The sequence below is a fragment of the Strix aluco genome, chromosome 11 (assembly GCF_031877795.1).
Source record: "Strix aluco isolate bStrAlu1 chromosome 11, bStrAlu1.hap1, whole genome shotgun sequence".
NCBI classification, from domain to species: domain Eukaryota; kingdom Metazoa; phylum Chordata; class Aves; order Strigiformes; family Strigidae; genus Strix; species Strix aluco.
This window is the reverse complement of record NC_133941.1, coordinates 16,993,138-17,010,789: the sequence shown is the minus strand read 5'-3', so window position 1 is coordinate 17,010,789 and position 17,652 is coordinate 16,993,138. Positions and strand designations below refer to the sequence as shown.

General features: G+C 45.5%; 1 protein-coding gene across 1 annotated transcript in view; it reads left to right on the top strand.

Annotated features, from left to right (window-relative positions):
- The window catches only part of DNAH1 (dynein axonemal heavy chain 1), a 71,332-nt gene that overhangs the window by 28,837 nt on the left and 24,843 nt on the right, over positions 1-17,652 (top strand). The window contains exons 25-47 of the mRNA XM_074835815.1: positions 29-169; positions 771-934; positions 1,446-1,559; positions 2,174-2,362; positions 3,438-3,543; positions 4,616-4,729; positions 5,046-5,195; positions 5,690-5,776; positions 5,880-6,066; positions 6,182-6,278; positions 6,757-6,909; positions 8,597-8,774; positions 9,062-9,256; positions 9,943-10,062; positions 10,681-10,839; positions 11,130-11,234; positions 12,451-12,591; positions 13,085-13,245; positions 13,937-14,094; positions 14,230-14,403; positions 14,760-14,798; positions 15,892-16,070; positions 16,900-17,130. Coding sequence (XP_074691916.1) covers positions 29-169; positions 771-934; positions 1,446-1,559; positions 2,174-2,362; positions 3,438-3,543; positions 4,616-4,729; positions 5,046-5,195; positions 5,690-5,776; positions 5,880-6,066; positions 6,182-6,278; positions 6,757-6,909; positions 8,597-8,774; positions 9,062-9,256; positions 9,943-10,062; positions 10,681-10,839; positions 11,130-11,234; positions 12,451-12,591; positions 13,085-13,245; positions 13,937-14,094; positions 14,230-14,403; positions 14,760-14,798; positions 15,892-16,070; positions 16,900-17,130 — 3,342 coding nt within the window. The remainder of the gene's footprint in view (positions 1-28; positions 170-770; positions 935-1,445; positions 1,560-2,173; positions 2,363-3,437; positions 3,544-4,615; positions 4,730-5,045; positions 5,196-5,689; positions 5,777-5,879; positions 6,067-6,181; positions 6,279-6,756; positions 6,910-8,596; positions 8,775-9,061; positions 9,257-9,942; positions 10,063-10,680; positions 10,840-11,129; positions 11,235-12,450; positions 12,592-13,084; positions 13,246-13,936; positions 14,095-14,229; positions 14,404-14,759; positions 14,799-15,891; positions 16,071-16,899; positions 17,131-17,652) is intronic.

Sequence of the window (17,652 nt, the reverse complement as noted above, 5' to 3'; positions counted from 1 at the left end):
ATTTGTTTGTTTGTTTTTATTCTTAAAGACTCCACATACTACATGGGTCTTGCAATGGCCTGGCCAAGTCGTCATTGCTGGCTGCCAGATTTTCTGGACACAGGAAGTGGCTGAAGCTCTGGAAGCTGGAGACTTGTCCAGCAGGCTTTTCCCACAGCTGAGTACTCAGGTATGAAAATGAATATAAGTGTGAGGTTTTCCCAGATGGAGACTTTTCAATCATCAGACCTTAGATAACATATAAATACAGCCAGGACAATGGTTGTAAAGGTAAAAAACCAGGTTCTTAGCATCTTAATCATTAGGATATTTGTCATCATAAACCTCAAATAATGTACAGGACTGATAATATGATCATTACCTGAAGGCAGAGAGAAGGTGAAAGATAACTTCTCCAGGATCACCCAAGAAGTCAAAGGTGGAGGAGAACTGAAGTGATGGATGGTAGAAATCAAAGTGAAACTGCATTCTTCATATCTGTTCTGTGCATCTAATCACACTTAATACTTGGGAGATATTAGCTCTGGGCCTCATGGTGGCTCTAACTCTTTTCACCTGAACATGGTAATGGTGTAGGCAAAAGTCAGGTCTGAGCCAGCCCTGAGCAGCATTTGCTTTCTGAGTAGTCATTTGTATCTCTGACAAGAGAAGAGGCTGGACACAGCCTATTCTCTGGACTTAGCATGCCATAAGTTTGATTGCATTGTGTTAGTACAGCCTGGGTCTTTGGGATATGGATTGCTTCAGAGTACTTTCTTTTCCTTACCCAGCTGGGCAATTTGGTTGCCTTGGTCCGTGGAAAATTGTCCAAGATGCAGCGAGCAGTGTTGTCAGCTCTTATTGTGATTGAGGTCCATGCCAAGGATGTTGCAGCAAAGCTGATTGAGGAGAATGTGACAAGCATGAATGATTTCGAGTGGATCTCCCAGCTCAGGTAGAGAGCATAGCTGTTGAACCTCACCTGGCCTCTCTGGCCAGTCTTCATTCTCCTTCCTATCAGCCGTGGCAAATAGAAACAAGAGTTTGTGTAGTCTGTAAGCAGTATCCCTGAGTCACCTCTAACATCCCTGAGTCACCTCTAACATCCCTATGAGGAGTGGGATTGATGTCTTCTAAGGATGCCAGTTCTGAGGCATCTGAGACAGACCGAGTTTTGATGGCGTCCACTTTGGCAATATAGACTAGTCCATACCATGGTGTTTCACAGCCTCACTGTGAAAGGGCATGCTCCTGCCCAAGGAGTGCAATGCTTGATATAACACCTAATTTCAGGTCCTGTGAGAACTCCTGTCCACCCTGTTGTGTTATCTTATCCTTTCTTCTCCTGAGAGGGAAATCCCTCGACATGCAGGTCTCTTAACCTGCAGGCTGTAGTCTTGTGAGCTGCTGCATTGTCTGTGCCAGCCAGTGTTTATCTTTCTGATGTCATGTTCGCTCATGATTAGATACTACTGGACAAGAGGGGACTTGTACATCAGGGCAGTCAATGCTGAATTTATCTATGGCTATGAGTATCTGGGGAACACTGGCCGTCTGGTTATCACACCCCTCACTGACAGGTAAGGAGATTGTTTTCTGGGTAATAATTGTTTCTTTTTTCTTTTTTTTCTGGATGAACAAGCCTCATTGAGGATTAAACCAAGGATCTGACCATGCTAGTCTTACTGCTTAATGTATGTAAATAGAAACCATTTGTACAGTAAAGGACTACCTGAGACGAGGGCATAAGAGCACCCTGGCATTGGCTCTACTGTATTCCTAGGGATCAGTGCTCAGACTGATTGCTTTCACTCTCCTAATTCTTAATGTAGTGCTCTGACTCATATAAAATGTCCACCTGATAGCTAAGGAGCTCTTGTACAAACCAGTAGATAGGGGCATCTAATAGTCTAGAATATGCAGCAGCAATAATAGTTTTACCCTTTTGTAACTGTCCTTTTTCTGGAGAGTGAATTTGTAGCCAGTGGCAGAAGGATTTATCCATGCAGCCCCCCATGAATACTAATCAAGGCCACATAGCTAACTCCTTTGCAGAATGATGCATATTTAAGCAGTTCCGCAGAATAATAAAGGATGGATTCCTACTTGTCTCCAGCTGGATAGATCATATGTCTCCCTTACTGCAATCAGTAGTAGAAATGCTTTTCATCATCTGGTCTCTTCTTTGTTGTAGGTGTTATCTGACACTTACAGGAGCTCTGCACCTGAAATTTGGAGGAGCACCTGCAGGACCAGCAGGAACAGGCAAAACAGAAACAACAAAAGACCTGGGCAAAGCACTAGCAATCCAAACTGTAGTGTTCAACTGCTCTGACCAGCTTGACTTTATGGCAATGGGAAAGTTTTTCAAGGGACTAGCCAGGTACAAAGAAATGCAGCATCTCATTATCAAGAAGTGGGTAGGATACAGGGTTTTCTGGCCACTGGGAATTAGTGGGTATTTTTCATATCAGCCCAGAAGAACAAGCAAAGCCCTAGTAAAGGGGTTACTGTGTTCCAGAATGAGCAAAGTTACAAAATTCCTCCCAGAAGAAGGGACAGTTGAGCCGATTTAAAAAAAAAAAAAAAAAGGTAAAAAGAAATCCTGTTCGTTTAAGGCAAATTTAAAATGTTTTGCACCAATCCACTATGCACTAATCCACCTGTGCAAATGTTTGCAGCTCTGGCCTTTGTTTTAATATCATACACATTGGACTGAGATTCAGCCCACAAGCTGCTTAATCTTAAGAAGGAGAGAATCTGCTGAGTGTATCCAAAATTGAGCAGCCAAGAGAGACTGCTCTAAGCCCTGAGGGATCCTCTCAGAGAAGCTTCTCTCTTCTCTACATTTCAAACAAAGCTGGTCCAATTAGTCTGTTGCACACTGGTGAATCTGAATTAGTTACTCCAACAAAACCTGATACTCTTTTCTCAGATGTTTTCTTTGTAAGTAATTTAGCTTCTTTCTTAAACCATGCCTTGTGGGAAGATCACCTCCTCATATACATGCTTTCAGCTTTATACATAGTCTTCCAAACTCTGAAAAATGGACTTAAGAGATGTCTGAATTATATCTGCTACACCTATAGCTCGGGTACAAAACAGGAATTCAACGTGATACCTCTATCAAGCCCAAATCTGTAACATGCAGAATTAGTCCCAGGCTGTAGGATCAGATGTTGCCATGGTCATGCAGGGACCATGCACCTTCTCACTCACCACATGGCCTGACATGCGTAGTTGTGGTGAGGGGCTACAGCCCCTTCTGCTGTCCCAGTACACTGTGGCTGTGTCACTACCTGCTGTGGGACATTAGGGGCCTTATAGGTTCACTTCTTGTCTCTGTGCTGCTTCCCCAGTATGTGGATTTATAATTTCTAGATCTAGCTGAACTTTTGACTGCAAGTTTGCTCCTGTGTGATGTTCCTGACTCCCCTCATTTTTCTTTCCTTGCCCAGCTCTGGTGCATGGGCTTGCTTTGATGAGTTCAACCGCATTGATATCGAGGTGCTGTCTGTGGTGGCCCAGCAGATCACAACCATTCAGAAAGCACAGCAGCAGAGGGTACGTAATGAATGTGTGGATACAAAGGTAGACAAAAAAATCTCCACTTGAGCTAGTCTAGGCAAGTCCTTGTCTTCACATGCATCTTCACTGCTCAGGGGCAACGCAGACAGACATACTTGGGCTTGGAGAGGCATGAGTAATGCCCTAGCTGTGGCATATCATATCACGCCATTACACAGTCAGCATCCTGGGTGGGTTTTGTAACCTCACCCTAGTCTGTGCTGCTACAGTTGCCCATACTCTCACAGGCTGAAGTACATCTCAGCTTGAGCTGCAGTGCCAGCAAACTGGTGTGGGATACGGATCCACTGAGCTGATACAGATCCACTCCAATACAGATCCACTGAGATGATACGAATTGGAGCTGTGATAAAGGCAGCCAGTATTCTGCCAGGAGTTGCTCAGCACCGTGTTTGTCTCAATGTGTTAGTGGATTCACAAAACCCAGTATGCACAGAAAAATGCATACTCATGCACACACAGCATTGCAGCGTAAAGTGAATTGTTGGTTACATGGAGACTCAGCTGTCAGCCAGTCTAGCAGCCGACCTCTGCTTTGTTCTCTGGAGACTCAGAGCAGTTAAGACCTGAATCTCCTTGACTTTGGCTTGGAGTTAGAAACTTGCTCTCCGTGAATTCTTCTGCATTACTTTATTCCCCATCTGAAATTATTACCTACACAGCTTTAAAAAGGATTTAGGTTTCTCTTTGCCCTCTCTGCCATGAATTAATTCAGGTCCAAACTCTACTGCAGAATAAATGGAAAGATGTTTGTTTACAGCTGGAGGGATAGAAGTCTGTTCAAGAGCCAAAAAAAAAAAAAAATTTTTGCTATCAGTAAATCTTCCATGAGCCTAGTTTCTTAAATGGTGAAAAATATTGCTGATGATACTGGATTCCTGCAGTGGGACCAGATTGAGTCACTATAGTTGTGAGCAGCTGTGTGTGTCTGTGCTTGATAATTTAACTACTGAAAGCCATTGTTTTCCTCTTGGAAGATTCTGCTACGTTATTTAATTTGCAGGTCAGGCTCTGTTCTTTGAAGATGATCATATTTTTAATTTTCTAGGTAGATCACTTCATATTTGAAGGCACAGAAATCCCACTGGTCCCATCCTGTGCGATCTTCATCACAATGAACCCAGGGTATGCTGGGCGTACTGAACTGCCTGATAACCTGAAGGTAAGGAGGGCAGACTGCATAGACAGAAAGAAGAGGGGCAATAAGGTGCTGGATGCTACCCAGACCACCAGTGTGTCATGACGGGGATTAGGATGTGATTTTGGAGTGTTTCTAGATAATTTTGAGATTCGAATCACATCTATAAGCAAATGGTGCTCCTCAGATGCAGTCTATAGGGATGCTACCCTGACAGGTGCCAGACATACTCATGCTGTGTCCTCTAAACAGTCTGGGATAGATACTCAGCCTTTTTGATTTGCTGGAAAAAGCAAGAAACAACAGTGTTTTGATCTTGTGTTGGAACTGTATGTTTCAGGCTCTCTTTCGTCCTGTGGCTATGATGGTCCCAGATTACTCCATGATTGCTGAGATCTCACTCTACTCCTTTGGGTTTAATGAAGCCAAGGTCCTTGCAAAGAAAATCACCACAACATTCAAACTATTGTCAGAGCAACTCAGCACCCAGGTAGATGCCTTAATGTCCATGAGTGTTTTTTAAATGTGAGGCTTCCTCAGCCTAGGCACAAAGTACCTGGATGGTTCTCTTGGTGCCTTGTGATAGCATGTCACAGAATGGTCACAATACTCATTCTTCATCTACCTCCCTCCTTTCTAATTCTCATTTCTCCTCCTGTGGCTGGACTTGCATTCACCTTCAGTCCTAGTTAGGATTACAATGGCAGGACATCTGAGCCAAGCAGCCCTGCCTACTTCTCCATCCAGCTAGAATTTTTGTCAGCCAGTCATTCTCATCTGTATACCATAGTCGGTACAGGTGAGGACTAGTTAGTTTTTTGAAGGATGCTGAGAGCAGACTTGTATGAAGGAGCAGTTGTTCTGAAGGCATAACTCTCATTTTTCTTTTCTTACCTGCTAACTGAGTACATGCAGAGGTTCATTCTTTTTTTAGCTGATGCTCCTGTATCTGATGACATCATTGTTTCCTCTGTGCCTTTCCAGGACCACTATGACTTTGGGATGAGAGCTGTGAAGACTGTCATCTCAACAGCTGGCAACCTCAAAAGAGAGAATCCTACTATGAATGAGGTAAATGTGCTTATGCTTCTTACTGTCATAGACTTCTGTGGCCTTTTCTGCAACCACATAAGAGTCAGGATCTTTGAAGTTCTGAGTTCTTAAATCTTTGCAGGAGCTGATCTGCCTGCAGGCTATCAGGGATGCCAATGTGCCCAAATTCCTGCAGGACGACCTCAAACTCTTCAATGGTATTGTCTCAGATTTATTTCCCAAGATCAGAGAAAAGTCTATTGATTACAGCATCCTGGAAGAAGCCATTCGCAAATCCTGCATCAAAAAGGATCTGAAGGATGTTGATGGTGAGGGGAAAGGCTCTCCACAAGCTCCCTCTGGGCTTGGGCTTTTAGTCCAGTGCCCTGCCCTAGGAAAGAGACAGCTGGTCCCAGACCCACTCTGCATCTTCTTCCTCTACAGGTTTTGTGACTAAGTGCATCCAGCTCTATGAAACCACTGTCGTTCGTCATGGCCTTATGCTGGTGGGGCCAACAGGTTCTGGGAAGACAAAGGTATGGTTGAGACACTGTGCTGACCCCATCAAACCATTGCCTACCTAGTAATGCAGAGGGTTAAGCTTCACAGAAGACACACACTCCAGCATTTCCAGCTTCTCTCAGATAGAAGTCAGGGCACCAAGATGCTGTCTTTTAGTATTGATTTATAGCCATGGGGAAGTATATTACTAGCTCACTCTTTTGAGTTGGGAGATTAGATCAAGGTTTATTAGCTCTGCTGCACATTTCTAAGGCTGAGACATACTTTGACATCTCGAGATGCTTCAGGCCTCTTGCACGGGAGATCTAACTTCCTCCCCCCTTTCATCTAGAATGCTTTATTTCTGTGAATACAGCCAGGCATCTCCTTACTATGATACTATCCTTCCCTATGTCTCCTTTCTCACTGCCTTTTGAATGCAATTGCTGTGAGAGCAAGTGGTTTTGTCATTATGAAGCCATGGCAGTTAACTCTCTTGCTCTCCTGCTTTTGCAGAGTTATGAAGTCCTGGCAGCTGCAGTGACATCGCTGAAAGGTCAGCCTGCAGCCAGTGGTGGGAATTACGAAGCAGTCAGCTACTTTGTACTGAATCCCAAATCCATCACAATGGGCCAGCTTTATGGAGAGTTCAACTTGCTAACGCATGAGTGGTAAAGTACAAAACCTGCTTTCCTTCCTTCCAGACGGGAAACGCTTTTCTTCTGGTCTTGAGCGTCTTCTCTTCAAGGCTGAGAACTGTTTAGGGTAGTGGCATAAAACCAGAAGTGATCAAGTCCTTATCGTCACCAAGCTACAATAGCCAGTCACGGCGATTTAAGCTGACATCTTCTATTGTGTGCTTGGCCCGGCTGCCAGCACATGCCCAGACAGTTACTGCAGCTCAGCTCGCAGCATGAACTGCGTAACAAGGAATAATTCAATTGCTTTGGAGCACATGCCCCTGCTCTAAGATACAGCAGCTTAAAAACACTTGCTTTGCTTCTGAAGAAAAGTGACCTCTGTACTGCACACTCGAATTGTTCTGTATAAATACACTGATGACCTTGAATGATGAGGAATGACTTTCAGGCATAAAGAGGCATTTCATTCCCGTTACCAGGGCTCCTGCTTGCTTAAATGGTTTGGAAGCAAGAACCAATAGCCCATTTGCCCTCTTGACAGCCAGGTCCTACTGCTTATGTTTCCATATGTGACCTGAGGTTGACTTTGCAGCTCACTTTATCCAGAAGCTAAGGTGTGAGGAGCAGTGTGAATCTCCCTTTGGCCCTGTCACCTGCCACTTGCTTAGGGGCAAAGCTAAGACTGTGTTCTGTAAAACAAGGGAAACAAGCTAAATAAATATGAAACTAACTGCCTCTAGGAAAAGTGCAAGCAAGTGAACATTACTGATGCTGAGACCCAGAGCTTCCCAACCTGGGCTCTGGTGCATCTTTACTGAAGGACATTTTATACGATATTCCAGTAAAGCTTGACAGTTTATTTATGATGTGACTCTACGCAAGGGCAGCACACAGGCACGTCAACATGACAAAAAGAAAAATACAGAAGCCATGTAAAATGTATTTACAGAAAAATCCATCTGTTTTAATCAGCTGAGCTTTAGAACAGACTGTTTTCCCTTGATCTCAGTAACAATACCCTGGAATTCACTAGCACTATAAAAATAACAAACAATTATTTAATAATGGGAGTAGAGTCCAGGGCCTGAACAGAAATTGCACTCCAGGTTTCCAAGTACAGATTAAGTTCTTGTTGTCAACAGCTAGCATTCCCTGTGTGTCTGCTCTCCCATTCAGCAGCTCTGGCACCACCAGGGTTCACAAGCAGCTGAGGATGGGGAAATTCAGTTATAAAGAGGGTAGAGTCATGCTCTTTAGCCTGGATTCATCCTCGTAACCTATGGTTACCCAGCTGAAGCATCTGAATTACCAGAGTAGCTGTCCTGAGTCTCCCTTCACACGTGACAGAGAAAAAGAGGCGCCTCCAGAGAGCAGATAACCCCCCTATGACCTGAACTGGATGCTAGCAAGGCCTCTTTGCTTTTCACTGAGGACAGAGATGTTAAAGGGAAGCTTGGCATTTTATAGTTAGATGACATGAAGTCCAGATCCTAATGCCCAAAGAAATTGTTTCACGTTGTCACGTGAGGTGTATGTCTCAGTAAAAGAAAGAATGAGATGACCCTTTATGCAGCTCATCAGCAAGTGAGGCACAGGTGTCCTTGGGCACATGAACCAGGGTAAGATTCTGGCTCCGTTGCCTTATATGGTGGAAGCTTTACCTTTGATTTCAGCAAAACCAGAATGGACCAAGCCCTGCCTTCCTCCCACCTTTCAGGACAGATGGGATCCTTTCCTCACTCATCCGGCAGGGAGCTGTGGCCACTGACACCAGCAAGAAGTGGTACATGTTTGATGGGCCAGTTGATGCTTTGTGGATTGAGAACATGAACACAGTGCTAGATGACAATAAGAAGCTGTGTCTTAGCTCAGGGGAAATCATCAAGCTGACAGAGGTAACTCATCCCTCTGACTTTTGCTGCCTGTTGTCTGTTTTTCCTTCCTCCCTCTTGGAACAGACTTGCCTTTTACTTTCCACTTGATGTCTGTGATGGACTTGTATAAAAATTGGTGTCTCAGTAGCAGCCCTGTGTTGGCCAGACCTCTGCTGTGCTGCACAAACACAGCAAAAAGAGGACTCCTGCAACAAAGGGAAAGATTTCAGCTTCACCAAGTTGTGCTGAAAGATATACCAGAAGTGATCAAGTCCTTATCCTCCTTTCTTTCCTTTTGCAATTTCCAGAGCATGACCTTGATGTTTGAGGTCCAGGATCTGGCTGTTGCTTCCCCTGCCACAGTCTCCCGCTGTGGCATGGTTTACCTGGAACCCAGCATCTTGGGGCTGGAGCCCTTCATCGAGTGCTGGCTGCAAAAAATCCCAGTCATCATGCAGCCCTTCTCACAGCAGCTAGCATCTCTCTTCAGGAGATTCCTCAAGGTGAGCTATCATGCCATTCCAGCCTTCCCATGGCTTGGAGCTTGTCAGCTCAGATATCAACCAGCCCACACTTGTCAAGTCCTGGATTGAAATGCCATTGTGGGAACACTTCAGACTACCAGTATACAAACTGTTCTGTGAATTTCCTGAATTTAATAGAGGTTATTCAATGATCCCTATAGATGTGACTTAGTCTTATTGGTCATTATAGTTTGTTTTATTTAATTTTAAAATTACCTTCTGGACAAATCATCCCTGGTGTAGCTCCATTGCTTACAGTGGAGTAACTCCAGAGAGAAAGTTGTAAGAACAGGTCTTGTTATTTCTACTCTGCTCCTAAGCCACTACGTTAATGAATAACCTGGAGCTGCAAAGGAAAGCTCTGAAGGGAGCAAACCATTTAACAACAGTGATGGCACGTCAGTTGTTGCACAGATGCACATCACTGTTGCACAGAACCAAAAGGCAGGCCAAGAGGTTAAGACTGAACCAAGGGGTTTGTCTTGCTTCTCTCCGGTCAAAATGGTTGTACCTGGGATGCAGTAGGAAATGGCAGCATTCTCAGTCATACCCTCCTGGTAAACATAGCCTGCAGGGAGGCAAGGAGAAACCAGAACCCTAGAAGATAAAAGCAAAGTCAAATGTGTTGGATGGTGACACTGAGCTGTTCCTGCCTCTCCTTACAGGAGGCCATCGGCTTTGTCCGGAAATTTGTGAAGGAGATAATTGCCTCAACAGACAGTAACCTCACAAGGAGCCTCCTCATGCTCTTGGAATGTTTGTTTCAGCCTTTCATTCCCATTGAGGTAGGATTTTGCTACCTCTATCACTGTCACTTGTGCCTGTAACTCTTCAGGGCACTAAGTCATGCAGAGGGTTAGTCACCAGAGAACAAGGTGTTGGTGCAGAAAGGTCGTGCTGTAGCTCATCTACATGGCAGAAGGTAATACAACATTCTGCAAAGCACAGGTAAACCTGGAAGGATTATGCTTGGCCCACTGAAAGAGCAAAAGGTAAGCTCCATGCCTACCAGGCTGGAGGGAAGAGGCTCACTTTTATTTATAGCAGAGGGAATTGGAGAATGGAAGGCAGAGATCAGAGCTAAGCAGCGATGCACTTCAGATTGCAGGTCCTTTGAGAATTAGCATTGAAGAAGGCTGGACGCTTTTCAAATTAAAAACCAAGGACTAAATTCTTCTCCCAACTCCTGTTGAGTGACATTAGTTCAGCAAGGGGAGTCTCTCAAGTACACCAATGAAACAGCAAGTTTTAATCCACAGAATACATTAACAAGGCCTGTGAAAAGCTGGCTAGAAAAAGCTACATAGTAGCTTAATGGAATTACAAGCACATTAAGAAGAGTCTGGTTTTGTGTACTTTAACCATGCCTGAGAATTTTACTTCTGTTCTTCTATGGTTCTCAGGGAGTTAGGATGATTCCCCAGGAGAAGGCAGCTCGTATCAGAGAGCTGATTGAACCCTGGTTTATATTTGCCTTGATCTGGAGTGTGGGTGCTACTGGAGATTCCCAAGGTCGCACTGCCTTCAGCTTGTGGCTGAGGGAGAAGATGGCAAAGGAAAAGGTGAGTAAAGGAAAAGCATATCCTCTGTCATTATAGAGGAACTGGTAATGAGGAGTGGGGGTCAGAGCTTCCTGAATGCCTGAAGGCTTTGGATGGGCTTCCTCTTGGGATCTCTTATACCACATCTGCATGGAACTTCAAGGGACCCCTCGAGCTGGAAGATCTGGGAGAGAGACCTGACCTCCCCTGGCCTGGGCAGCATCCTGTTAGTAAAGTCTTCCTTGTAGTGCAGATCCTCCGGTGAATTCAGCTGAGTGGCAGCCAGGTTCACCACAGCTTTATTCTCACAGATCCAGTTACTTTTCCCAGAAGAAGGACTGGTTTATGACTATAAACTGTACGATGCTGGGCTTAGCAGTGCTGAAGATGATCTGGATGAGGAGGTCATTAGGGAGGTAAAGTATTTCACTTTCAACTCCAAGCTGGGAAATTTGGGGGAGGGACCAGGAAACAACACAATCCTGCAGGATTTGGTAGGATTTTCTCATCAAGGGCAAATAAGAAAGGCCTATAGGAACCAAGTGAGAATGTTTAAAGTTAAATCGCGCTTTTCATTAAAGGTGGAAGGTGAGTGCCCTCAGGGTTGTGAAACAGATCTTTCAAATCTGAGCCCAGGGCTGGTCAATTCAGACCTGAGTGCCTCTGCCAGGAAAGTGGGAGGGCTCTACAAGTGTGGCTACTGGAAGAGGACAGGGAGAAGCTCAGACGGAAAGATCCGTCTGGGTTAGAAAGCAGTGGACAACAGCAAAAGAGCTGTGTGCAGCAGAGTCTGGAGGAGGAGCAAGGCAGACAAATATGCCATCTTTTTCACAGGAGACAGCAGAGCAGTAGGGCATGCAAGGCCCATCTGACTGACAGTCACCAGCCCCTGGGCTGAAAGAGGAAAAAAAAAAGGAAAAAAAAAAAGAGGAAAAATACTTCCCCTTCCTGAAATCAGAACTAAGTAAGCATCAGATAAGCATCACATAAGCATCAGATGCTTAGCGGAAGCTGCCAGTGTCATCTCTGTGGGAAGGCCACAAGGGGTGGTCAGGAATACGCATTTTCTGTGTTTTCCAGCACATCCCTGACAAAACCCCTATCTCGCTTGTGTAGTGGCTTCTGGGAGGTTAGTCTGTGACTTGATTCTAGCACAAGTCGTTCGTGTCTTGTGCAAGTACAAAACCTCCATGTGCCTGTGAGTGCAACACAGGTGATGGCACCAAAGGTGAAGATAGGATCCCAACTAAGCCCTCTTTGGTCCTCTGCCATGGAGGCACTTACAGGATATGTCAGCTTAGGACTGAATTCCAATTCTTGCAAGTATCACAAGTGCTCCATCCTGCTTTGATCCCAGTTTTCAGAAGGAAGGGCAAGTGTGTTGCTGCTGGGGCAATAATCTCGTAACCCTTGGGCTACCTCCCTCCCGAGAGATATGAGTCAGACACTCACAGCATTGCCGTACAGAAAGGGTGGCAAGCCTAGACAGAGGGGCTGGAAACCTGAATTCCTCATCAGAATCTGAGCTGCTACACGAGGAGATGTGACAGGGAAAACACAGCAGAAATAGTTTTCCTTTTCCCGTAGGGGATGGATGCAACTGTCTCCTCTAAACACACTCATACCTTTCAGGTGTGCTGGGAGAAGTGGCTGGACTCTACAGCGAAGTTCACCATGGTTCCTGATACCAACTTCTGTGACATTATTGTGCCCACGATGAACACAGTCCGAATGGCCCATCTGCTGGAGCTGTTGCTTACCAACCAAAAGCCTGTACGTGCGCAACCTTGTCTTTGATTTTTTGATTCAACCTTGTTCTCATTAACGGGACACCTTTTTTTCCCCCAGTGCAGTCAGAACCTAAGAATTACCTTATTTCCCACTCTCATGGATTTGTATTTCTCTGCTCAAAAGCTGTGCCTAAGCAACAAGAGTTCTCCATTCAGTCCCCAGGCACCATGCCAGTGCCCCAAAGGAATATCAACACTCAGTTGTTCAATCAAAATGCAGTAATTGCTAGATAGCCCATCACCATCCCTCTTTACCTGTTTCCTACAGTTCCATTTCATACTTCTCTGGTTGGATTTCTTCCACACCAAGAGATGTGTTGAACAGCTGTCCTTACTGAAGAAGTAAGCCTTCTGTCCTCTCCCAGACTTTGAATGCCTAAGTCAGCAGTAACCTGCAGTTCCTCCAGCAAATGTCAGAGCTGGGAAACACAACCCATATTCCTATGGTTATGTTGTGTTGCTGATTGTGCTTCTAGGTTCTCTGCATTGGTCCCACTGGCACAGGGAAGACTCTCACAATTACGGACAAGCTTTTGAAGAACTTGCCTCTCAGATACATCACTCACTTCCTGATGTTTTCAGCACGCACCTCTGCTAACCAAACCCAGGATCTCATTGACAGCAAAATGGATAAGAGGCCAGTTTCCTTTCTGTGTTTGCAAAGGCAGTATCCCTGAGCTCAGTGTTTCTATCAACTTGGCCATTTAGTTTCGTCCCAAGACCTGAAGGGGCCCCAAGCACATACAGTTGTGGATAACAAATAGGGCAAACAGCAAATCTGAGCTGGGACTAAGAGCCACTAATAACTTGATACAGTGGCAAGAAAGTGAGAAAGATTGGTGAGGATCTGTAAAAGTTGCTCCAGTTCTAGTTCTTCAAGAAATACTACATTTCACAGCATAGGTGTTTGCAAACCCTAGTGTGGGATCTTCATAGAAACCTAGGGGAGAAAATGTGGCTGCTGTCCCAGTCCCACTCCCCATGGTTAGCAGCTTCCATTTTTCCTCCCTGGTCAGCCACTGGTTTGAAGTTTCCAACAGATTCATGGCCTCAAGCTTTGCTTTTATTTGCACCCCTTTATTTATTGACATTGTGCATAACTAGACAAAATTTCACTTGTGTGTGGAAAGAAGCCAGTTCCTCAAACATTGCTATGGATCCTTTCTGTGCAAAGGCCCATATAAAGGGGTATATGGAGTGTAGGCGTAAATGTAGCTAAAACTGCTGACCCAGGAAGGCTGTGGAGAAAAAACTGCCGTTGGCTCAAGTTCGGAGTACTTTTGCAATAGGAGTTATCCTGTGTCCTTACGTGGCTTCTGTCCTTACAGGCGAAAGGGTGTGTTCGGGCCTCCGGTTGGACGATACTTCATATTTTTTATTGATGACTTGAACATGCCCTTGCTGGAGAAGTACGGTGCTCAGCCACCCATCGAGCTGCTGCGGCAGTGGATGGACCACCAGGGCTGGTACGACAGGAAACAGATCGGTACGAGCCAGGTCCTTTGCCCAACACTCTTGGCAAAAGTTGACCTGTTGATAGATACACATACCGCTGTGGAGATTTGTGGCAAGGGCTTTTAGCTACAACTTAGCATTTGTTCCTGATTTTGCACCCTTCAAGGTACTTTTAAGAAGCTGGTAGATATTAATTTTGTCTGTGCCATGGGACCTCCTGGAGGGGGAAGGAATGCTGTCACTCCACGCCTCACTCGCCATTTCAACTACCTCTCCTTCACTGAGATGGAGGAGAGCAGCAAGAAGACTATCTTCTGCACCATCCTTGGCAGCTGGATGGGTAAGTTCTGCAGACAACTGCCACCTCCTCATGCTGCAAGTCAACCCAATGATAATGGAGGTTGGAAGGAGAGGAATTAATATTGATGATCTGATCAGAGTGTTGGACACTGGAACCTGCATTAGTTGCTTGAAGATGCTTTTGGGAAAGTGTTGTTTGAATTTTAGCAAACAGAGAGCTCTCAGGGCCAAAACTCTGCTGGTGCAAATTGGCAAACTTCAGTTTTGGCCCTCACAGTTTCATAAGGTATCCTATAGCCTAGGCCTTTCAAAGAGGATTTTGTTTGTGATGGAGGTTGCAGATATCCTTCACCTCAACAGGTAAAGTGGTAACTCGGGTTTTTTGTCTTTTTCTAGCTGGACTCCTAGGAGAAAGAAGTTACAGAGATCCAGTGCGTAAGTAAGAGCAGAAAGATGAGAGAGACTGTGAACATAACAAGCTGATGGGCACAGCATGGCAGAGCTTACCTGTGCTTTCAGCAGGCAGACACTTGCCCAGACAACAGCCTTCTGTGGAAGCAGAGCCTTCTGTTGCTCTCCATCTGCTGCAGCCTATGGACAGCTGAGCAGGGTGGATCTAAGCATGGTGCTACAGCCACCCAGAAAAAATGGTTCATTTGGAGTGAAATGAGTCCTCTTATATTTGACAGGGTGGGAATTTAGGATCATCTTTGCAAATGTGCCCTCATCTCCAAATCTGCCAGTAGGAAGGAGTGAGAATAGTAAGCTATGAGAGGAGCAAAGCAGAGCTTTCTGAGTGCTTGCAATATTCATAAGTGTCAGTACCTGACTATGAGGTCAGGGGCACACTGAAGCATCTAGCTCTGATTTTAAAAGAAATTAAAGATTTTTTTAAATAATGCAAAAAAAGTGCAAAATGCTAGGGTGTTACAGGGCTCTACTTCCCCAGGAGTGTTTGTAATGAACTTAATTTGGAGTTTAAAAAAAAAAAAAAAAGTATTTTATGCTCTGAAACTGGCAGCTGTGTTTAAATCTTGCCAGACTATTGCATAAGAAATTATTCCTCAGTGGCTTTGCATTTGCTGAGCTCAATGAATTGCAAGGCGGTTTAGCTAAGAGGGCACTCACACCTTCTAGTTTAAAAGTAGCTGAGACTCCACTGTGGGAGTGCAAGGAGGGAGAAGGAAGACCCGTCTGGAGTATTTCAAGTAGGCACCAATTACCTGTCTGGCAATGTCTCCTCTCTCCCTGGGGTACATGAAGTCTTAACACCACAGAATTGTTGCGATGCATTCTTTGCTCCCCAGATCTGATACCCTTTGGTTGGGAAACTCATTGGCAAACTGTCCACTGCAGTGAGCAGGTGCTTGGTCAGGTCCCCACACAGTCTCTGCAGAAGAATAAGTGTGTTCCTGGCCAAGTCCTTGCAACACCTCTGCCACTCAATGCCACCTGTCTGCACTGCTAGGACCTTCTCAACCCAGAGTCACCAGCTTGGCATCCTCCCCACCTTCCTCTGTCTTTGCAGCAGGAGCACTTGCAGTCAAAGACTTGAACGAGCCCTTGGTTGATGCCACTATCTGTGTGTATTTGACCGTCACATCCCAGCTGCTGCCCACACCAGCAAAGTCGCATTACACCTTCAACCTGAGAGACCTCTCCAAGGTGTTCCAGGGCATGCTCATGGCTGAGCCCAGCAAGATCGAGGTGAGTCCTCCCATCAGCACAGCCATGCCACCCAGGGGAAGACCAGAAATGTTCCAGTTAAGGCCTCACTGATGGGCCTGCAAACAGGCCTCAATGTGTTGTTGAAGCTGCATTTTGGTACTGCTCAATGAATGTGGTGACCTTCTCTTTGGCTATATTGCCTAGTACCAGGAGTAAACAGACCCCCTCCTGCCACCCCAGCCCTTGGCATGGAAGCAGGTGAGCGGCTACAGGGAATCAGTGCAACACAGCCCAGCCATTCAGGGCTGGATGGAGCCACAGGGGACCAGACAGGGGACCACGCAGGGGCAGAGGGGTTGTCTTGTTACCAGCTTGTAGCAGTGGAGGCTTCTGCCCCTTCAGCTCCCCTGAGGGCCTTGCTTTGGCTCCAGCCTAGCCAGTAGAGACTGACTTACCACAGGAAGTACTTGGGAACCTGGTTCTGTTGCTACACCTGAATAAAAGGGTCTTTCTAAAAAATACAAGAACTTCTGAAAACAGCACAAATTAAATCAAAGTGGGGGAAGGATAAGGACAAACAACATGAGATTTAAATCTCTCAGAAAAAGCCTGACATATGGACAAATAAAAGGGGGGATTAGCTGAAGCTGTAATAAGCTCTCCACAAAGCAGCTGTTTTGACAAGAGTTGATTTTGAGAGGAGAAGGGAATGCAGCTTCCTCCACCCAGTTCTTTCTACACTCCAGCTGCCTTCTAGCAGGAGTAGAGCTGGCCACATGCTGGGCAGGAACCAGCTTTCCTGACAGTGAGGCTCTTAATACTTCTCTGCTTCTCTCACGGGGGTGTTTTGCTGGGATTTTCCTACCAGAACAAACTGCAGCTGCTGAGACTGTGGTATCACGAGAGCTGCCGGGTCTTCTGTGATCGCCTGATCAGCAAGGAGGACCAGACCTGGTTTGACAACCTGATGAAGAGTATGATGGAGGAGTTAGGCACCACTTTTGAGGAGGTCATCCCCTCCCAGCCAGTTCTGTTCGGGGACTTCATGGAGCCAGGTGCCAACATCAAACTGTACAAAGCAATCAACAGCCAGGAAAAGGTAAGGACCCTGGGAGTCATGATGATGTGAACTATGTTCACATCTTCCAAGTCTTCTGCAAACAAAAGAAAACAAGTAATAGTAACTATGGGGCTGCTTGAATTGAAGGTATCTGGAATCACAAACCCACCCAGGGCTCTCCTGTGAAATCCTACTCCAGATATGGGTAGTGGCTGCATTTGGTGCGATGGGAAGTTGATGTGGAACAAGCTGTCTCTGCATTGCCATCCTGGGGGCAGCCTGCTATGCCAAATCTCCCAAATGAGCTGCACTTGGGACTGAAAAGTGAAATTTACTGGAAAGAAATGGCACATTACCCCCAAATAATACTACTTTTGCCATTAAAGACTTCACAATTGACCTTTACAAGTAATTAATGTTACTGCCAGATTCCCTGTTGGAGAAGATACTGTGAGTACTTTGGTAGCGATAATTAAGCAAAGGCAATGAGCAGTGCGTTTTGCACTCATTATCAGAAACAGATGATTATCCTGTCGTCTCTCCTCTTGTGATAGCTGTGTG